Source organism: Nelumbo lutea, chromosome 6, assembly GCF_056320005.1.
Source record: "Nelumbo lutea isolate HS-2025 chromosome 6, American lotus-T2T, whole genome shotgun sequence".
Classification (NCBI taxonomy): domain Eukaryota; kingdom Viridiplantae; phylum Streptophyta; class Magnoliopsida; order Proteales; family Nelumbonaceae; genus Nelumbo; species Nelumbo lutea.
The window spans coordinates 5,014,139-5,036,916 of NC_142689.1; the positions used below are offsets into that span (position 1 = coordinate 5,014,139).

The 22,778-nt window shown below is 39.6% G+C and overlaps 4 protein-coding genes across 4 annotated transcripts in view; 3 read left to right on the forward strand and 1 right to left on the reverse strand.

Moving 5' to 3' along the window:
- The window catches only part of CBL10 (calcineurin B-like protein 10), a 28,855-nt gene extending 24,987 nt beyond the window's left edge, over positions 1 to 3,868 (forward strand). The window contains exon 9 of the mRNA XM_088948957.1: positions 3,430 to 3,868. Within this exon, the coding sequence (XP_088805083.1) occupies positions 3,430 to 3,490 (61 nt within the window). The 3' untranslated portion in view covers positions 3,491 to 3,868. The remainder of the gene's footprint in view (positions 1 to 3,429) is intronic.
- Positions 3,869 to 4,961: 1,093 nt separating this feature from the next.
- On the forward strand, positions 4,962 to 9,168 carry LOC148846970 ((S)-scoulerine 9-O-methyltransferase-like). Its single transcript, XM_088948956.1, has 4 exons — positions 4,962 to 5,352; positions 6,112 to 7,364; positions 7,442 to 7,506; positions 7,687 to 9,168. The coding sequence occupies exons 2-4, from the start codon at positions 6,116 to 6,118 to the stop codon at positions 8,068 to 8,070; spliced, it is 1,698 nt and encodes a 565-aa protein (XP_088805082.1). The 5' UTR covers positions 4,962 to 5,352; positions 6,112 to 6,115; the 3' UTR covers positions 8,071 to 9,168.
- Positions 9,169 to 10,787: 1,619 nt separating this feature from the next.
- EER5 (proteasome family protein) lies at positions 10,788 to 16,850 on the reverse strand. The gene is made up of 13 exons (XM_088948958.1): positions 16,540 to 16,850; positions 16,312 to 16,448; positions 16,095 to 16,188; positions 15,892 to 15,981; positions 15,384 to 15,449; positions 15,165 to 15,254; positions 15,034 to 15,090; positions 13,786 to 13,847; positions 13,362 to 13,449; positions 11,594 to 11,670; positions 11,440 to 11,514; positions 11,233 to 11,338; positions 10,788 to 11,070 (listed from the first exon to the last, which is right to left on the reverse strand). Exons 1-13 carry the CDS (start codon positions 16,705 to 16,707, stop codon positions 10,939 to 10,941), a joined length of 1,242 nt encoding a protein of 413 aa, XP_088805084.1. The 5' UTR covers positions 16,708 to 16,850; the 3' UTR covers positions 10,788 to 10,938.
- Positions 16,851 to 18,829: 1,979 nt separating this feature from the next.
- On the forward strand, positions 18,830 to 20,928 carry LOC148846972 (large ribosomal subunit protein eL22z-like). Its single transcript, XM_088948596.1, has 2 exons — positions 18,830 to 19,223; positions 20,514 to 20,928. Exons 1-2 carry the CDS (start codon positions 18,994 to 18,996, stop codon positions 20,656 to 20,658), a joined length of 375 nt encoding a protein of 124 aa, XP_088804722.1. The 5' UTR covers positions 18,830 to 18,993; the 3' UTR covers positions 20,659 to 20,928.
- Positions 20,929 to 22,778: the final 1,850 nt, after the last annotated feature.

The following is a 22,778-nucleotide window of genomic DNA, read 5'->3' on the forward strand; positions in this document are numbered from 1 at the left end:
TAGCTACAGTAACCAAGAACCAACCATGCAGATCAAAGACGATCCGACGGCCCACATTCGCGCTGACAGCACGTCCCTTGAGGTCGAGACGTGATTGGCACACGTCTTTCCAAAAAAAGCGAAACGGCAGCGCACGTCTTTTGAAACCGACGTCGCATCGGCGCATCGTCTTTCTGAAACTAACCGCGCCGCACGTCCCCCTACAACTGACAAAAACCGCCAGCGCACGTCCCTTCAGAACGACAGACGCGCTTTCTTCAAATTTAAATGACCCACTATCACGTCCCAGCGGCGCGAATTTTTGAAATTTAAAACGCGCGCTGTCACGACCATCAACATTCATGAGCAGTAGGCACGTTTCCTGCCTTCTCAGAACCGAAGAACTCTGGCAAATGCAACTCGCGCAGTCAAGATTCGAAGGACGGGACAAATCCACTTACCACCTTGCAAAACTCCCCGCACTAGGGCAAGACCCTTGGCGCGAGGAGTGGGGGGCAATTGATGAAGGATGATTTGGCCCGACCTCACAGTTATGTGACACGTGGCAAAAGCAACAGCTCGACACAAAAGCAAGCCTAAGGCGTTTTCACCAAGAGGAGAAACCAACGGACTGAACTCCCTACTAGGGGCCCGAATCCACCCTTGGCCCCAAACCGGAAAGTAATCCACTGGCCTGCCTTGCAACAGTTCGGGACATACCTCGCCGAACTGACCTGCCTTGCAACAGTTCGGGACATACCTCACCGAATTGACCTACTTGGTAACAGCTCGGTATACACCTCGCCGAACTGGCCTGCCTTGTAACAACCCGGGATACACCTCGCCGAACTGACCTGCCCTATACATACCTCCGAACTCAAGACTTCGCCTTGCTCACCACCACACCTTCAGGGCACCAAAACCAAACAAACCGTAATATGCCTGACACTGAGGAAGTCCGTTCCCAAGGGCACCGCACCTGACTGGCTTGGGATCTAACGCTTGATGGCCGCACTCTAAACGGCCACCTGCCACCGCCACCTGACACCGCCATCTCCAGTTAGAGAGACGGTTAGGCAGTGACGGTTCTGTCCCAGCAGAAAGGACGACGGCCGAATTGACAGACGTAAGGGTAATCATACCCGACCTGACAAGGGCCTCGGAGCGAGTGCGCGAAGTGTTTATAAGAGCCCCCTGCCCCCAACGAACAAGGTATGTGAACTTTGCGCCATCTGGTCTACACTTTGCCTTTGAGAGATTATTGACTTGAGCTTTGGAGTTATCACACCGGATTCCCCCCGGAGTTCTCTCATTTTTCCCGTTTCAGGGTCCCCGACGCTCCAGCTCAGAGGCGAGTTCGTTGACAGCTAAGACCGACCGGATTGCGCTCCATCACAAACTGCCCTTACACTTTCAGATCTATCTTTCGTGGTATCTCCTCTGGCTTCACTCCACTTGGTAAGATAGCTGCAGAGTGGAGATCTCCCCAGTAAGCACCTTCAGGTGTCCCTCGACACATCTCTGCAATAGATTCAGCAATTTCTTGCTTCCACAAGTGAAAAGGAAAGCGTAAGATTCTCACAGTACCCCATCTTCAACAAAGAGGTCTCTGGAGTTTGACCCTGGACACCATTTTGAGATTGTAAATTTCCCAAAGTCTGCTTGGATGTTTAAGGACGCAATTTCTACTCTGTTCTCAAGCAGATGCAGCACTGCCTTACACTTCTCAAAAGGGGTTAAAATGAACATCCTCTTCAACTTCAATCTTTCTGTTAATAAATCTGCAACTCTACTCCAGTCTTCAAACCCGGTTTCTGCTTCAACTACAAGTTTATTTTCCCAGTCTTCTCTCTTTAGATTAGCTCCCATTTTGTGTCTCCCTGCACCATTCACCAGTATTAGAACCTTTTTCTTGCCAGGCACATCCTGGCTAGCAGTAATAAGTTTCTTTTCCTTCTCTGTTAAATTTCTACTTGTTTAGCCAGCCGTCCAATGCAACAGCTCACTTAACATCTCGTTAACTTCCTTCCAACCCTGACCTTTTATTCCCTATGGGAAACAGACAATCTGCTTCCTACCCTTACCAAAGTATTCAACCAGTGATATAATTGAAGCTTTAGAGTTTCTCTTGCATTCTACTACATATCTTCTTCCAGCATCTGAAGGGTACCCCTTCTAGTTGGGTTGCTTACCTTCGTTATTCGCTCCTTTCACAAAATCTTTGAGCCATTCAATCACTCCCAAACCTTGTAGCAGCACCATCCCCTACTACATATCTTCTTCAAGCTCAGCAGACATTTCAATCTCATTTCTTCAAACAGGAACTCCTTTACTTCTACCTTCAAAGTTTTTTTCCACTGGCCTGCCGCCACAAACTTTCCCATGGCCTTCAAAGCCTACGGACCTCAACTCCCGCTCTAGTAGCCTCACACAACAAAATGGTGTTACTGCCTTTTTGAATTTTACCAAGTAACTGGCATAACTACACATATCTTCTTGTTCCCAAGAGACACTAAACCCCATTTATGTCTTTATTATGGCCTTGATGATTGAAAATAATTCCTGGGTGACTGTTGGTTTTGGATTTTCAGCCTTTCCAATTGGGACTTGTGTTTAGGTTACAACTTGGGCTGGGTTAACCCAAAGCCATCCCAAAAAAGTCAGCTTGGATTGAAGTTCAGATTGGGGATAGGGTTGAAAAATATGGATCCCACTTAGCTTCAGCCTTCGAGTTGGGTCAGGTTTGAGGCCTTGTCCAACCTGAACTGACATGTCTTTATATTTTGTATGTTTCAAGTATTATATAAGCATGTGTGGTAGAATACATGTATAACATATATGTAGTAATCTTAAGTCTAAAAAATAAGAACATTTAGCAAAATGAAGTGAAGAAACCAGGCTATCCTGATCAAAACCCAACCTGAAAAAGTTGGGTTGGGTTAGGGTTGACCTCAACCCAACTTGATCCCTACTTGTATTTCAACTTGGAAGCAGTCTGAAAGTGTGGGATTCAGTCCCAGTCTGGGGTTTGAACATTAAAACACCCCTGCCAAAAACAAAGGAAAATTTACCAACTAAAGTAGATCTCTCGCTGATTACCTGGAATTGAGACCTAACTTTTCTATAGGATTTGTGTCAGTGGTTAGATAATGTTTTTTTAATAAAAATTCTATAATTGGGACTATATTCTTTCTTCAGCCCTTTTTGATTCCCACGATTGGTTGTTACAGTAACTTGTATTTATTTTCAGAATCATAGTTTAGGAGTCTTACGTACGTAATGAAGTAAATGAGATAAAACTTATATTATCAACTGCTTAAATGCACTATAGATCTATAGCCAGTCGAGGTGTATAGGTATAAGCCTATAGGAAGTCTGTCATAAGTTTTGCTCGAGTCTTTTATTACTTGCAAAATGTTAATGTTACTCGATACATTCATTATCCTACAGGGACATCACTACAGTGTTTCCAAGTTTTGTTTTCAACACAGAGGTTGAGGACAACACCTGAATATAGAACAAACAAGCACAAGACATCAAGAGAGACCATCAAGGGGTGTTTGAAAGCTTCAGTTCGTGTCACTTCTCCAGGCCATCAACAAAGTTGGTTCTTCTATCTGTTTTGAAGCTATACCTCACATCATCCGTGCGGTTGGTAAGGATACTCGTTCTGCCAAAGCTCATGACAGACCATAATTGCTGCTGCATTCGGTTGCCATTGAACATGAGTGTGTTGATGTAAATCCTTCATAATTTATACTTGCACAGCAAACGGAAAATCAATTGTACTGATTAAGATTGTCGGCAGGGGTACTCTGTGTTCCAAAATGGACCTGAACTCGCTTTCCATCTCTCTGAATTATGCATCATGAAGCATTTTAATATTCAACGTATATATGGACGGTTTCGAAGCTTTGACTATTTAGGGACCCATTTGGATCAACTAACCCATATTTACATAATGGACCTGTCTATATTTTAAATGGTAGCCCTTTACTAGATAAGTACGTCACAGAATTGATATGATTTATTACCTTTATTATTTGAGAAAAAAAAAGACACCATATACTAATTAGGAATTGTTTACGGACTTTTCTCAAGGTCTCTCTTTCTCTCTCTCAATGTCGCATTAAAAAATAATTTTATACTGCCGTTATCTAGGGGTGATTATCAACCCATGCTTTATTTTCTTTTTAATTTGGTAAGAAAGTCAGCAAATGTGTGTTGAATCCAATTAATAAACTAAGATTATATTTGGTTTGAAGGAAAAGGTAGAGAAAGGAACAGAAACATAAACATAGGGAATTAATATAAGGTTTGTAAAGGTTTTCTTACATTTCCCTTCATTTTCCTATTTTTTCTTTCAAACCAAACACAGCCTAAGCGTTATTCTCTAAGAATTCCGATTAGCTTTCAGCTGGTTGTGGAACCAATGGTGATGCCTCAGTGATAAAATACATGGGTTATATTGAGAAATTAAATGGTTGTAGGTCCCATGTATTTAGATATATCATTTGTTCCATAGTCCGTTATACAACTACAATCCTTACTCCCTATCTGAAGCACACCTTTACTTTTATGACTTTCTCCTAAACTTACCGTAACATTTTTGATATCTCCCAGTGACCTCCTGTTGGACATTTGCCATTAGAAAACTAACGGTATCCTTCCCAAGACATTAGATATATCATTTGTTCCATAGTTAGTTTGTTAGGTCTGCACCTCTTAACTCCCTATATATATATAGAGAGAGAGAGAGAAGCTGTAGAATCAATGATAATGCTCTTGCAGGAGTCTTTTGTGTCTTTTGTGTACCTCTGCTCATGTTTCCATGTCTCCTTTCATTCATAATTCATAGTACACGGCGTCGATCCATGTCCATACCCCGATACCCATGCCCGAAACAAAACGAAAAGAAATTTTAGACTTGTGTATGACGAAGGAAGTTGATAGTAAAGCACACGGCGTCGAAAATGTGTCGCCTTTTTAGACTTTGTGGATAACAAATCCACGTGTCGATCTATGATAGGTACAGTCTCTGGCTACAAGTCTACAACCCGACAGCTCACGTGAAATGTAGCCTCCCTTGAATGCCAACCAGGTACATAGTAATCCAGATCCGTTGATTCCCCCGAATCCTCCAAAACGAAGAAGTCTCCCCCACACACACACAGACTGATTCGGTCTGAGTCTTTGAAGCTTAGGGACGGTCGTCGTCCGCCTCTCTTAGAAGCTTCTCTTTGGTCTTCACCACCGGAATGCCCCTCCGGTGGAATCTCTCCACCGGTCTTTTGATTCCCAAAGGCTCATCTGCATCCACGGACGGTTGGAGGCTGGATTAAACGCTTCGGTTTTACAAACAAACGAAATTTGGTGAGTAAGTCATGGTTTTTTTGTTAAATTCTCTTTCTCTTACACTGCTTCCCTGCTTTGGTTACTTAAAGTGGCTCGTCGAAACCCTTGCTATTCCTTTTCTTTCGGGAATTCTAAACCAAAAGCACTTAAATCAACTCTTTTTGTATACTGACCTAGACCAAAATCACTTCAGAAGATCAGATCAAGGAAATAATCGATAATCAATTATTTCTCCTCCTCCTCCTGCCCAATCCCCTTCAAATTTACACGGTTCTAATTCGTTGTCGGTTTTGTTGAGACTTATTTGGTTAATGAATTGAATAATACAATTTTGTGTGTGTGTGTGTGTGTGTGTTCTTTAGTTTTGAATTACTTTTTTTCTTGTGATCACAACATGTATGTTATCTGTTAGATTAAATTTGGTACTATGGTTGATTTGTGCCCCCCCCCCCCCCCCCCCCATCATTAATCTGTACTTGTACTAGATGCCATATGGAGGCTTAGCCTTTTGAAGCTTCTTTAACCCCATGACGAAGTGGAAATACATCATCATCAACATGAATCCTGTTTGGCCATTCTGTTCTGTTTAGTGCCATATCTAAAGAAGCCTTGCTCCTCTAAGATTTGGTGTGTCTCTCTTAGAGTCATTTGAATTTGATACTGAAGATGGATAGATAGTATAATCAAATGGTTTGCTTTCTTTTTAAGAGAAGAAAAAAGAAAGATGTTTTAGTTAACTTTTATGCAATACATTCTAAGTCTGATTTGACATTGAAGGGCAATGGATGGTGGAGACCCTAGTATCTCAGGTAGTCCACACGAAGATGATATGGAGGTCGGACTTCCATCAGCACCTAGGTTTGACATCGACTTGGAGGAGGAATGCCAGAGCACAGAACTTGCTCATCTCGAGGTAGTAGCCGAGTCCAATAGGCCTGTGGAGGACAAGACCAAGGGAAGTGACGGGGTACCAGAAATCGATATGGAGTTTGAATCTGAAGAGCGTGCCTATAATTTTTACAACAAATATGGTGGAAAGGTTGGTTTCAGTATTCGAAGAAGCTGGGCAAACAAATGCAAAGATGGTGTTGTGCGGCGTAGGCTGTTTTGCTGCTCAAGACAAGGTCATCGCAGTCATGATAAACGAGATGTGAAAAATCATCGTCCAGAAACAAGAACTGGCTGTTTGGCACACATGGTTATTGCACTCCAACCAAATGGTAGATATCGTGTCTGCCAATTTGAACCAAACCACAATCATGACGTTGGAAAGCCCTCAAAATCTCGCATGTTAAGGTCACAAAAGGCATCAGCTGCTGCTCAGGCTGCTGAAACTCATATATCAGATTGTACAGGATGGGGCTTGGGAAGATTAATATGTATACAGATGTCCATAAGAGCAGCTATTGAGCTCGATGTCTTCAATATAATTGCTGAAGCTGGACCTGGAGCACAATTATCATCATCAGAGATGGTTACCAAGATGCCTACAACAAATCCGAATGCAGCTACTGCTTTGGACCGTATACTCAGGATGCTTGGTGCAAACTGCATCCTATCCATGTCTATGAGACCGTGCAATGAAGGGGAGAAGAAACATGAAAGGGTATATGGATTGACAAGCAAGTCACGCAGTCTAGTTACCACAAATGGAGAAGGAGCTTCGGTAGCACCAATAGTGCTAGCTAGCTCTGAAAAGGCAGTCATAGAGAGTCTATATCTGCTTAAAGATGCTGTACTTGAACAGGGATGTATACCATTCAACAAGGCTCACGGTTTGAGTTTCTTGGAGTATGCAGCCAAAGAGCCAGGAATGAAGGCAGTGTTTGATCAAGCCCTAGGGACTAGGTCAGCGATCTTCTTCCATGAGGTGTTGAAGGTGTACAAGGGTTTCAATGATATCAGAGAGTTGGTGGATGTTGGGGGAGGCACTGGAAGCTTGCTTGGTATGATTGTCTCTAGGTTTCCACATATTCGGGGTATCAATTTTGAGTTACCACATGTTATTGCTGATGCTCCTAAATTCCCAGGTTGCTCTCTCTCTCTCTCTTTCTCTCTTTCTCTCTCTCCAACAACTCTCTCTCTCTCTAACATATCATTTTCCCAGGTGTAGAGCATGTTGCAGGAGACATGTTTGAACAGGTACCAATAGCACAAGCTATTCTGTTGAAGGTATGTTTTCTGATTGGTCCTGTCCAATGATTATAGTTTTCACCTGTAGAAGTTTGTGGCATAGAGAAATGCTGAAATGGAGAATATTAAGAGAAGAATGGGTATGGGTTGGATCTGGACACTCTAGAAACAAAAAATGAAATGACAACTAATTTGGAAGTTGATATTTCATGGTTGCAGTGGATACTTCATGACTGGGATGATGCCCGATGCACCAGGTTGCTAAAAAATTGCTGGGAGGCATTGCCTAATGGGGGGAAGGTGATCGTTGTGGAGTTCGCTCTCCCTCCGGTGCTGGGAAACAATGTTGAGTCTTTGAATGCATTGACCCCAGACCTCTTCGGGATGGTATTGAATCCTGGTGGTAAGGAGCGAACTATAGCAGAATACACCGACCTGGCAAAGGCTGCAGGGTTTTCTGAAATCAAGCTTTGCCCAATATCACAAGGCCTACTTGTCATGGAGTTGTACAAGAAGAATGGTGGACCCAGGCCCCTCTTACCACGTCCCACACTTCTCATACCACATTTCATTCTAAATGGGGCACCAACAACACTTCAGTAGTACTGTCTTACAACCGACCAACTTATCCATTACAATTAAGAAAAAAGCGGGTAATTCGAGAACTGAAGATGCTAATAGCATGTCAGGAAAGCGATCAAATGCCATTACAATTAAACATGTGCAGTCTTAACCCAGAAAACAGTCACGACAGGAAAAACCAGCAGGGACAGGAGGCGGCAACCGTCACTGACACTCCATGTTTTTACTATTCTGACAGGAAAGAATAAAGGTTATGCATTGCAAACACGATGCCTCATGCGCAGCTTCAGAGAGCAGTTTTACCTTGGCTAGCTTGCACTTGCACATAAGAGGTGGTGCTTGAATTATCAATCAGACCATACAAAAGTTGCCCAAGTCATCGAATTGATCCTTTACCTACTGATTAAGAAGGAACCCAGAAACCATGAACCAGGAAGAAATTCAACGAGGGTATTGATGAACTTGAGAGAGACTCAAACTCATGCCTGAACTCACTCATTGCTGTGTATAGAACAGTCTCCGACGATTCACATCTGATTTAAAGTGGTCATGCTATAAGAGAGAACTTTCACTGCATGCGCATGCGCTGTGGTGCCTGGTTGATCTATGTTTATCATCAAAGTGTTAGTACACGACACCTCACTGAATTGGAGGTAAAGTGAGAAGATATTTTTAACAAATATTGGCGCATGAACAAGAAGAATTGCATTGGTAGTGGTACCATGACCATCATTCGGGTTGTTGAAATTGTTTATAATGGTTACGTGTTGCACCTGCTGTGATCTGAATTAAAGAGTGGAAACTCTATAGTGTCAACAATGAACTTAGATATACAAAAGAATACTTTTGTTTGCTTGGATTGGCATTAAGAAGTTTTAACATGGAGAAAGTGACGGGATCACCTTGGACCTGCAACAAACAAGACGTGTGCAACTGGCTACGAAGCTCAATCAGGATTTTACAGCTAGTAGATCCCATGTGATAGTTGTTTTTTATTAAGGAAGAAATCCCAGCCCATATCAGTATGGACCATATATTGGCTTAATCCAACCCAATCCAATATAAATTTATTACGGATGGATCAAGTTCAATCCAATCTAATACATATTTTGAATCAAATTAGTCCAATCTAATGTCTTACTGGTCCATCCAAATTGATTTTGGACCGGACAGGGTTCAATCCAAAACCAGTCCATTGACACCCTTACTTGGCCGTATTAACAAGAAAATATTGAACCAATGTTTGGATAATTTAAAATGGTGGTTAAGTATGGTGATTTGAATCAAAAACTTCCCTGTCGTTATAAAACCGGGTAGTTTTTACTTTTTACCATAAAGATGTAGACAATCAAATATCCGGACTCGTATCAGAGGCTTTTATATGAGTTCGGATTTCCTACACATTCATTCTTTCACATCTTGTACATCAAATCAGAGGGTGCCATGTTAGCACCCTCCTCCCGTTACATTTTTTATATATATTAAAACGATAATAAATTTTAAATCAAATAAAAAACAGGGGTTAAGGATTTATTCTTCTCTCTTTCCTCAAATATTCTCCAACTAACTGAATAACCCTACCAAAAAGAAAAACAGGGGACGAGTTCAAAAAAAAAAACTGAAATGATCAGCTATAACTTATTTGAGTTGCAAAACTTTTTTATTGTGAAAATCATTGATTGTTGAGTCTGATTAACAAAAAACTATAGGAGGTGATAGATGCCCTGTATTTTCAAAATTTTATTGCCAATCTACTTATTATTGAAATCTAGAGAAGATCAGCTCAATACCTTGAACATTGACCCAGGTGGAGTTTCGTCGATATTTAACAAAATTGAGCAAACGAAGTAATATCTTTAGTGTTATCCCCTGCTTTTCTTTCTGGTAGAGTTAGTTGGAAAAAATTTTGAGGAAAGAGGAGAAGAATAAATCCTTAACCCCTGTTTTTTATTTGATTTAAAATTTACTGTCATTTTTAATATATAAAAATTGTAACGGGAGGAGGTTTAAAAGGTCTGTGTTAATATCACTCGCACATGCTAGATTCACGCATGAGAGGGTGTTAACATGGCACCCTCTGATTTGATGTACAGGAAGATTTCACTTGCTTGAGCAATTGTGTTATTGATCAACGACCATTTTGAAGCCCATTGAATGCTGGGCCCAGAAAATCATGCATATGTGCGTTGAATCTAGATTTCTACCATTCAACCGGGGATAGTGAATCATGATCCTCCAGTCCTAGAGATTTTCCAGATTAGAAGACTCCATTATCTCATTCAGATGAGATCGAATCATCTGGCTCTTTCTAGGCATTCCAATCCACCCTGTCTAGGTCTAGCAACTCTAGTAAAATCAAATATATGTTACAGTTGGTTCCAGCCATGGTTTTCAAAACCGGACCGGACCAGAGACGGTCAGACCAGAAAAAAATAAAACCAGTTCCGTTTTTCTCAGAAACAGGATTTCCCCCCAAAACCATTGATTTTGGTCAGTGAACCGCTGAACCAGGCGGTTAACCATTCGAACGGTTTTAACCATTTTTATTTTTGTCAGAACAGGTCGAGCATTCAGTTTGAACAGTCGGACCATTCGACCCGGTAACTGGACCCCTGACCAATTCAGTCACCGGGTTGGTTTTAAAAACCATGGTTCCAGCAGTACAAGCTTGTTTATCAACTTATCGCCTGCTCATTGGTTATAATACCAGGAAACATAGGCATGCCAAATCAAAACAGTGTCTAGTAACAGAGCTCAACCACGTTGGCCTTGAAAAATTGGGCTTCAATTACATGAAACTACAACCAATTTGACCATAACCATCAAAATATCATCCTTCATAAGTTACATCTTAAATCCCCAGGAGGAAATGAAAATAAGAAAATTCCCCTATGAATTGACTGGCTTACCATTTAATTTGGGGAAAGGATCTTGCTTGCTGAGGACAACCACTTTACTCTTGTGAGCGAAGTACCCCTTGACAAGGTTCTTATATATTAGAATGGCCATTATACATTCCACCTGCAAAAATTTTTTAAATACCATAATTAATAATCTAAGTATTGAATGGAACATCATCAAGTGGAAAAAAAAAACCGAAAAATATTCTACGTCACAAATGGTTCGGCAAATATAGGAAGCTAAATGGAAAAAACAGATAAAGTAGCATGCAAATGCAAGTACCTCATCTACATCCATGTTCATCTCGAGCCATTTCAAGGCTTTAACAATAACTTCCAATTTCACCTGGTGTGCTTTGCTGGGGTCTTTCTGCTTTTGGATTATGTAGCTGCAAGAGAAGTACGAGTTGTGATGAAAGCATTTTTTTGGGGGGTTATTTTGACTCGCATCAGGATGCATGACAGTTCTAAAAACCCTCTAGATACTTACATCTTCTTTACCAGCCTTTGATAAACTTGGAGCTCTAATTTCTCCAGGACAAGATATACACCCGATCTCAAGAATCTGAAAGACACAGGGCTCAAGAAAGGAACTTCTTGACCATTAATTACTGAGAATGTACAAAAGCAATGGGTAACTATACCGATCTTCATGCTCTTGGAGAGCATGTCGAAGAAGCCGGAGATCACCTCTTCTTAATGCTTGCACCACATTATTATACTGCAAAATAACACAATCAGTCACTTTCTATAAAAAAAAAAAAAAAAAAAAAAAAAAAAAAAAAAAAAAAAAAATTGAAAGAGGAATAGATTGCAGTATCTCGTAGGAAATAACAAGGCTGCTTTCCAAAATAAAAGTTTACATTGACAATGGGAAAGAAGAAAGTGACAAAAAATAAAAGAATAAACAGACCACCGCCAGGTTCCATCTCTAACATTCATATTTATGTTTAGGGGTGTTATAATCTGTTGACAAGACCACTTCAGGGTGATCTAATCTTTTTTATTATTTTAGTATGCCTTGTTGGGACCAATGGGCCTCTCTTATTGTTTCTTTATTGCTGCCGCCCTACCAAGAAACTGTTGTAATTCTTTCATTCGTTAAAGCATAAGTGGGGATTCTCTTGAACCCCACGGTCTGTTCTGCTATTTCTCACCCAGTTTTCTTCTCTCCTCCATTCTCTCGTCTCTCATTTCTCCTTGCTCCTAACTATTTATTTATGTTTTCTTGTGAATTAAATCAAGTTCTGTGCTGCTGAAAAGCCTACTCAATCCTTGATTCAGTAAAAAGGGTTTGATGAATTAATTTTCAACCAAAGAGGTCTGAACTATAGATAATTGAAGGAACTCTCAAGTAACAGGTGTCATGAAAACTTCAATTGGCAGCCTACGAAGTTATGGAAAAGCATTGTTCTCCATTTTTATTCATGGACAAATTTCAGCCTAATGAAGGTACCAACTGACTCAGCAAGTAATATCAGTTGATTTAGTTCCACTGACCTTGACACTAAATCCCCTTCATCCTTCCCGTCCTCAGCTCAAAGAAGAAAAAAGGTTCAATCTGGTCTTCGCTGGCACTAGAATATGAAACTTCAGAAGGTCCAGTGTATGGTAGAATATGAAACTTCAAAAGGTCCATATGCCTTTCAGCCTCTTCCATCTCTTTTAAAACCTTCAGCTAGCCTCTTCCTAAACCATCTTATCTCTAATACTATGTCTTCATCTATCTCTTAGGATGCACAATTGCAACAAATCTGGCATTTTAAAATGATTTGATTCTCAAACCAACCAATGCAGGAAAGACCACAGCCTAACTAAACCCAGAAAACCTCATCCCATGTTCATGTATGTATTTATGTATCAGCAGATCCAACCCCATGTATAGGGCCAATTCTATGAGTCAAAAGCCTATTGATTTTTTTTTGTTGGAAACAGTAAAGTCAAAGCCCATTGAACATTCAATTGAACCAATACAGAGATCCATTAGATAACTCACTCTGAAATAAGTACTAATAAAAACAAAAAAAACTTATTCTGAAATAAGACACCGTGGCAGGGTTCTCTTTCTACTTCACCAAGCATTCATGGCATGTTTTCTAAAACATGGAACATATCCCTTGAGTGGCATCTCCAATCCATTAGGCAATGTCCCAAATCTGCCACGAAATCATCTGTGCAGGCAGTTGCCTTCTCTTAGTATATAGGAATTCTTACATTATTCCAACAATCTCTAAGAATTTCCATGTATCCTCCACCAAGACCCTTATACACCATGGCATCTTCATGCTCCCTTAAAGGTACTAATAAACCCTATATTTAGAGGAGAAAAAACTATAGACAGATCAAAAGTATCTCTAAAGTCTAAATCAGGAAAGCGGAATAAATGAAAACATTTTAGAGATGAGATTATACCTCAACCAGGTTATACTTCTCCAGGAGCCGACTTTTTGGTAAAATGCCTAGCGAAAGCTTCACAGGTACGAGGTATTTAAGGATTAACCTATGTCCATATGAAATCAACCAAAACAATCAGTAAAGAACAGTTGATATATGGCATACCCTATGTTTCAGATTAGACACCACCAGAAGAGTAGTGCAGATACGAACAAATCAGATCCGTTATGACTGGTTAATTATAAAACCAGAGATTAACATGCTTATTTCTTACAAAGAAACCATTGCTTCAACACATTGTAGATTTAGAAAGAAGCCGAACTTTAAGAAACATTCAATTGAAGCAATAGCATGAAAATAGTTACAAATGGTAGGAGCAACAATATGTTCCCACAAACAGTACACTTGCAAAATATATGCAGCAGGCACACCTGAACCAAACCTTATGTTTGCTTCACGTTGAGGGTTGCAGTGCGTCAAGGCATATGTTAGTTTCTGATCAGCCTATCATGCACAAGAATAACCAACATAAGTAATAGGTAAAGAAAGAATGGTAAAACTTATATGGCTAATTCTTTACATGCTTTTTATGAACATTTTTTTCTTTGAATCCTTAGTGTCATGATAAGTCTACAATGGAGTATCCAATAGAATTACAAGCTGAAGGGAAAAAATAAATAAATAAGAATGCGTCCAGGTGTATAGTTGAGATGTATTCCCAAATCAGCATCACTAATGTGCAGTTAGGAAGATATGGCACAATTAACCCATTATTTTGCTAAAAAAAACATATTATTTCAAACATTACTTTAGACAATAAAACATCAAACCTTTTTGAAAAATGTCACGAAGTTTTTTTTCTCACTCAATGAATCAATAAATACAATTTAGGGTATAAGCTGATAATTCTCATGATATTACAGCCACATACTTCAGAATATTCTTGCAGCCTTGCAGGCCTATATAAGGCTTGGAATGAAATCAATGCATGTGATGCTATCCATTTTCAAGGAAATTAGCTTAGTGCCTTAGTCCCCAAAGTCCCATACCTTGATCTAAAAGTTCTCTTTGGAAGATTATTACAAATTTCAACCATTGATTTAATGGGGCAAAGGCAGTTTTTGTTAGTTTCAATTTCAAATTAAGTACTGAAGTTTCTCTACATGTCTCTTAAGAAGCATATTTAGGGGTGCAACTTTTTTTTGGATAAAGTGAAATTTAGGTTGTGCAACTTGGGTGAGCCCGAACTTATACGTTGTTAGGTTTTGAAGGCTAGGTCCATCGGGGTGAAAATTCTTGAAACCAGGTACCCAATTTGCACTCAGATTATATTATAGAGGAACATGCAACTACCCCTAAGAGGATATATAGCTCATCTCCAGTACAAGATTCTCAGTTTCCTCCTAATCATAGATTCATGGTGTCTCATGGATACATGGAATACATGTCTGTGAGACTTAAATAGATACAGGGGATTAAACTCCTCACACATTTTTAAAAGATGAAAAACAGAAATCATCCAACCACGGCATTGTTTCTATATGACATGTATGCATGTCTAAAAAAATTGACAATTAAAGCATGTCGAGTTAACAAGGATAAACTGGCGTCTTTATTCAAGTTCGATAAAATAAGAAGCACAAAAGAACATAATCATCTAATGAATTTCTTAGGGAATCAGATTACTCACAGCAATAAAGTTTTCATTAAAAACTTCCAAGCGGCCCGTATAATACATATAAGTGACCTGTGATAAAATAGTGTGAGAATCAAATCATCACAGGAGAAGTTTCTTTTGAGCTATCAGACTCAGTGCCTTACTTTATCTCTTACAGGGAATTCCTCAAAGTCAAAAATTCGAGCAGTTTCAATGCTTCTTATCACACTTCGGCAAAGATGCACTGTACCAAGCTGCAAACTCACAAAACTTAGATTTTGTCATGGACTTTCTGACACACTTTTTCAGAATTTGAAGATAAATAATATCCGTTGCCCATAAAATGGCAATAAAAAATGGGATGAAAGAAACAATGGAATCACCTTAAAATAAACTTTAAATAACTGGCAAGTTACATATAATGCTCCAACTCTTTTGGAGCCTTTCCCCTACAAGATGCAGGTTCACTTGTAAGGAAATAGACAAAGAAGTTAACTCCGATGCACATATAAAGCCAAGCAGCAGCAGCAATTAAAACATGTCCTAAGTGAAAACAAATAAAAATACAAAAAGCTATATAGTGCAGCAAATAGCATGGAGATAGAAGCAACATCTCTTGGTTTGCTTTATATGAGACAACAAGCAAGAAATAAAACTTTTTTCTTATGTGAGAGCTTGGTGTACAAATTTATGTAATGGTGCCAGATGAATATAGAGAAACCGGCGAGCATTACATACAAACAAATTGTTTGAAGTTAACTTAAACCATTAGAAAAAACATCTGAGCCGGACGGCCACAATAAACAAAGCAAATAACATGCTAATCGCTATGGGACATTGGGACAATATTCAAGTGAAGAATCAATGAATTAGGATTAGAAAAAAGCATACAGCAAGAGCCCCAAACACTTTCATCAAGAACGAACCAGCTCCCTTCAGCTTCTCTGGGTTCTTTCCATACGAAGCAAGTTCCTTGTCGGCCTACATCCACAGGGAGTATTCTTTCTTTCTTTCTTAATATAGTTGAAGATCCCGAAAAAATAATGATGTTAAAAGGAGAGTAAAAGATAAAGATACAGACTGTAGCGTCTTACCCTCTCTGCAAGAACTCTAATTTCGTAGGCAATAACGTACATTGCTTCCATAGCCCACGCAGACTCCCAATTACGGAATTCTTGAAGAAAAGCACTGCAGTTACATTGCATCATAAAACCATAATTTCCTTGACAAACATAAGCGACACTAATTCAATTGATAGTGTAGATCCAACAAATTAAATAAGAAACTATCGAAAAAGAAAAAAGGAAGTACTTTGCAGCTTTCTCGAAGGCAGTGTACGCATCAACCAAGTGTTCGATTCTGTAATTCTGCAGGCAACGGAAAAAAGGGACTAAGATTTCTGCCAGCTGCGAATATCGATCAGACTGTTTGATCAATCTATTTGCGTCCTGCGACCAAGAAAAAGGGGGTTAACACTCGACGTGAGGTTTTGGTACCCTGAGAAGGATAGGAAGATGTATGTGGGGACAGTTGGTGAACCTGGAAGACGTTGAGAGCGTCGGCGAGGGAGAAAAGAATAGGGGAGTTGGATGAGACGGAGAGAAGCTGCTTCAGTGAGGATCCGTCTTGAGACAACACGGCTTCGGAGAAGCGACTGAGATAGTCGGCGATTCGTCTGTGAGCTTCTCCCATGCTTAGGTATGCCATGTCTGCAACTGCAACTGCAACTGCAACACAACGCCTATGGCGCAGACCCTCTCTAGTCTCTTCCCCTTTCGACGGGTTTGGTTTTAACTGGTCCGATATGAAGTAATATGTCTCGGGGTTGGTCGGTCGACTCTGAAAAGGACCGGGCTGAATTGGAGCCAACTTCTATATGTTTGGTTATATGGGCATTTACCACAGCTTGATTTTACTGTTTGTTAAATAAATATTAAAAAATTTCATATTTCTCTTATTGTCCGGATATTTCTTAAAATGTAATGCTGATGTTATGCACTTTTTTTGAGGTAAAAAGTAACTTATAGGGTGTTATTTACCATAAACCAATTAACTAAATAGAAAAAGTAAAAAACGTTTAAATAGAATTTTTAAGATAAACATTTATCTAAAAAATGCCTCTAAAAAAACACCCACCAAACCAAACATATTACTCCACAAATATATGAGGTGTTCTTCCACTGTTATGCTTGTGATGCATAGATTTTTAGGGTGCTTCACTCACATGAAAAGTAGCAATTCATGATTTTTTGATTTTGACCAATCAAAATTTATCATGATTTTGACCAATCAAAATCCATCATGATTTTTTTTTGATAAATGCTATCTGATTGATTAATACGTTTATGATATTAATTGATTGATCACAAATTTTTTTTCAGATATGATGTTTTTCGTATTATAGTTGAACCTGAGTATATAATACACTAAAAGTATAAAAAGTATAATGTAATATGTGAGTTTGTACTACGACCGTTGTGGATGGGCCAGACTAGCGGATGGAGACTTCTCTGGTGGGAAGCTCAAAATGTGCCAACCTATAGGGTTGTTCATAAGAATGCCCAATTCGATCAAATCAATCAATTCGGATCGACACAATTCGAGTCGGTCGGGTTTTCATCAGTATCGGTCAGTTTTGGGTTGGAAAAATATATAAATCGATATATTGGGTCAGTTTTGGTTTTCTTGTGTGAAAATCAAAATCAATCCGATATTCAGTAGTTCATAGTTTGAATAGTTTCCTATTTAACTATAACTAGTCTTCTACTAGAACTAAAAGGCCCATTAGGCAATTATAATTAGAATAGGCAATTTATCTTGATTTCTATCTTTCTATAATATTTGACACCAAATAGGCAACCCATTAGGCAATTACAATTAGAATTCAATTAGGTGTCCTTTTGTACAGGAGCAAAACCGAAATCGACCAAAACTGACCCAACCCAATTCAAACCGACCAAATCAGTTTGGCCTATCGGTGGGTCAGTTTCAGTTTCCACCTCAGGTAACCCGACCAAGTCGAGTTGGTTGGAAAAACCCCAATAAACCGACCCAACCCGACCCGTGAACACCCCTACCAACCTCCATTCATAAATAAGGATGTGCATCATTTATAAAAATTTGAGGTGTGCATCAGTTGGCATTGGCAAATTATCAAAATTATCTATACCATATAAAGTAGATACTTATCTTAGGTTTTGTACAAATCATAAAAATTAGACCCAAATACCTTATACCATACATAATTAACATTTACTCATACATGTTTTATATATTTCCTCCCATCAACTCTACTTTAAACTGGGTTATAAAATATAATAAAGGATGATCATAGAAAGAAATATTCATAAATTCTTTTAAATCCAACCAACCCACTCACATCCATCAAAGCCCGACCAGACCAAACTTGAACCCAAAGTTCGACTTGAGTTGTATTATGTATTTTATGTGAAGCTCAAATTGGGCATGGATCGATAAACTTGAATTTGACCTGGAATTAGGCCAGGCCCAAATTCGAGATTTGCACCTTCAGGGTTGGGCAAGGTCAAGGTTGAGGGTCAACCAGGAGGCCAGGACCTGTTCGCCCGAGTTGCACCTCTTATTCATTTGTATGTATAATTTTACAAAGCTATCGTGGGCCTAGGTGGGCAGTGGGCTTAAGCCAGAAAAGCCCATCATAACAGACCTAAAAGTGCAATACTAAAATCACGGGCTTGTCCACCACGGATCTATCGAAGCATAAAAGGACAAAAGATAAATTTGAAACTTTGTGCAAATGCTCGGGTTAACCGGTTAAGCCATTAAGAGGTGTTATGTCGTGTCGCTTTTCGGTTTTTGTGATTTAAGAGGCCCTTGCCTTTGGCGTTTGTCAGCCAAGACCGTGGCCTTAGCATTTACTCTCCAAGGTGGAATATAAGCACCATGTTCGCATCCAACTCGGCTTGACTGCGTTAGGGTTTCCGCGGGGAAGAGGGAGGATAGACGAGAGGAAAGATGAGTAAAGAAAAGAAGGTCGCCCCGAAGGGAAAGAAGAAGGGAGCAAGCTTCGTGATAGATTGCTCGAAACCAGTAGAAGACAAGATCATGGACATCGCTTCCTTGGAGAAGTTCCTCCAGGAGCGGATCAAGGTCGGAGGCAAGGCTGGTGCTTTCGGCGATTCTATCACCATTTCCCGCGATAAGAACAAGATCACCGTCACCTCTGAAAACCCCTTCTCCAAGAGGTATGCTGTTAGCTTCCTACTCTGGCAGCTCTATTTGTTCATTTCTATCTCCTGGATTATAAGCTTCTTTTTTATTTAGCTCTGTTAAGTAGTTTGTGAGTGGATTGAGTGTGAATATGTTCCTAAGTACTGAAATCTGTTTATTGGTTTGTAAAGTGATCTGAACTTAATCCCTTATCAATAATTCTAGTTGGGAAGTTTTTATTGGATTTGTTTACAAAAGAGACGTCATTGGTGTAAGTAATTGTGCTGTAACAACCATGTCATTCTGTCATTCAATTAATTGCGTTTTAAAATTGATTTTTTAGCAACTAGATTCTGATAAAAAAATCGAGAAAGGCATTACGTGGTTTTGGACGTTTAGTTCGTGGGCTGAAGCAGCTTTCCTTTGTTCATTGTTTTCTGCATTTGCAAGCTCATGGTAGCCTTTCCTGCTGATGCCCACAACCATTGGTCTTTACCGGATGACACAGGATCCTCCATTCATCCTTCGATAGGTACCCCTTACCTTGGAAGTCGCCTTTGTACTGTCATCAGGGTTAAGGGAGACCAGATTACTTGCCGAGATAACAGAAGCCCTGTTTTGCTCTTTTGTGATTCTTTTAGCCTAGAACCCTAGAACCGGTTTGAGGCATGCTTATGTGGATCTTCCCTTGGCATTCACCGATGCAAACACATCATTATTGGAAGGGATATGGGAAGCATTGCAAACTCATTTTTATCTTCACATGCTAATCCCCAATTATAGTATTTAAAGTCATTATACTTGTCAATGCAACAATAGGCCCTCTTTTTGTTGGGCATGAAGGGTGGGTGATGTTATTTGAATGGAGATGTTTCTTTAATCTTTAGAGCTGATGCAAATAGGATCAACAGATTATGAGACACTTTAGTTTTCCTCCCTTGATCAACAACAGGGATTTTTGGTCCTTTAACTGGTTATTTGCCTTCTAGATACATTATGAAAAGGTTTAGGTTGGATTGGTCCAGATTCCACAGGATATTGCTTATGATTGGTAAGGAAAATTAAAGGTTTAGGTTGGATTGGTCCAGACTCCAATGGATATTGCATATGATTGGTTTATGGAAAACTTAAAGGTTTCGGTTGGATTGGTCCAGACTCCACATGATAATGATATTGCATATGATTGGTTTATGGAAAAATTAAAGGTTTAGGTTGGATTGGTCCAGACTCTCTGTTTTAATTATTACTCCGTATTTCTTTGGTTGTAATTTGGCATTCTAATTGTATTTCATTTGATTAATTAACTTTTGGTATGGCTTACCTAGGTACCTGAAGTACTTGACAAAGAAGTACTTGAAAAAACACAACGTTAGGGACTGGCTTCGAGTCATTGCATCGAACAAAGACAGGAATGTCTATGAGTTGCGCTACTTCAACATTGCTGAGAATGAGGGCGAGGAAGAGGATTGATAGTCACTTTGCTTCTTTCCTTCTTTGTTTTCTCTGTCAATTTGGTAACCATCTTAGTACATCATACCAGTTTTGCCTTGTTGGGACTACTTAGAACACCAGAATTTAGGTATTCGTTTTTTCTACTTTAAAGTGTTTTATATATTTGAAGAAGCACGCAACATGCAACATGTTGGCATGCCAACATCTACAATCTCTCCTCTTGTTTGTCTGAAATCTTGTATGCTTTTTATCGATTGCAGTGGTTAGTATCTTGTTTGTGCATCCAAATTTCTTTCTCTTGTACTGTCGTAGAGGTTCATCTATTATTCACCGAGCCTTTTTAGGATCAGGGACTTGGATGGTGTTTGGCAGCATTATCGTTTCAGCCAACGAGGTGGTATCTGGAATTGAGAGACACTTTGACATGAAAGTATGAAAGCCAGAGCATATGTAGTCTTTCAAACATGTAGGGACCTCTAGGCGCTACGTAGGGCAAACTAAGCAGGGACAATCCAGGATTCAAGAAATATGATTTTGATGTTTCTCATAGCACCCCCTGTGCATGAAACCTGATTCTAAAGTATTTTTTCCTCTTCCTGTTTTCAAGTTGAATCTGCGCTACCAATTACCAAATATGATTTTGTACAAAAGTTGAATCGCCTATGGCATTGATGTGGCAGTGATTCGACCTGAAACAGAAATGCTACCAAGTAATCTCGACCCAGAGCCAATTCCGAGGCTTTACATTCCCTCCATTAAACATCTTATGATCTTACATCCATTGGTCCTCTTTCTTCCAGTGGGAATCCGATCAGTTGAATAGGATTGACGTGTATTTGGATCCAAGTTTTATTTTTTAAGCTAGATCGGATTAATTATCAGACATTGATATTCTATTACTACAGTCATGACCCATGAACAAGTCACCCGGAAGGCTGGAATTGAGATTGTTAGTGCTATGTATGGTATGGTATAGAACTCTGATAATGTCAGATTTTGGATTGGCCCATTGGGGTGGATATGAAGATTGGGTTCAGATTGCATTAGATTTCCACAAACAAATGCAATTTACAGGGAGCCAAAAATGACTGTCTCTTTACAAGAAGCTCCACAACAGTTCAAATGAAATGATGCAGTCTTTGTGCAGCCCTGCTACTACTCACCACACCTATTGGGTCTAGTTTGATAACCCTTATTCATTAAGGAAAAAGTAGGGAAAGGACATGAAAGGCAGGGGAAACTTATACAAGGTTTGTAAAGGTTTCCCTACATTTCCCTTCTGTTCCCTACTTTTTCCCTCAAATCAAACATAGCCTAACAGTTTACACAGATGAAAAAGAAAGAACAAAAAAAAAAAGTCAAAACGTGTTCCTCCTGAAGTGAACTCAAAGGATGAGAAAATTGGGAAAAATTTATGTTGAATGTTGTATTATTATGCGTCCGTCGTTTCCTTGTTGAGTTGTCTCTATCAGCTCCCATGGAGGTGGAGCTTGCTTTGTCAGTGTATATCACAACTGGGTCGTCTGGGATTTTGGAAACCCTTGGGCGTGCAGTGTTTATTAGAAGCAAAGGAAATGAAGACGTAGGTAGATTTGTGCAGATGGACTACAAATACACGATGCGGGAGAATGGATTGATGACTCAGCTTCGGTATCGGTATGGTTGGAACTTGAAACAAAGATATAATAACCTCAATGAGTAGAATTCTCAAACGTGGATGACAGCAGGACTGATGCATTTTATTTGATTCCTGTGTTCTGGTTGTGTACTTCACTATTACTTTCTTTGTTTTTCTCACTGGTTTCTGTTTTGTTTGTCTATGCCAATGGTATGGTTTATTTTCAATGGAATTTTATCATAAAAAAAAAAAAAGAAAAATAGTTAAACTGTAATACGTCATTTGCCTTGAATAGGGTCCACTGTTTCTGGCAGAAATGACAACAATCGAGGTACCACATGTATCAACATTGTTCAGGGCATAATTTCAATCCATCCTGGCCTCATCCATGCTCATTTGTTAATGCTCCTCTTTCTCTTCTGTTTCTCTTTGTTCTCTTCTTTCCTCCACATGGGTACGTGGCTTTAGCTTTAGGCCTTATTTCAGAGCCACGAGACCCCACGGCCTAGCCCAGTCCGAT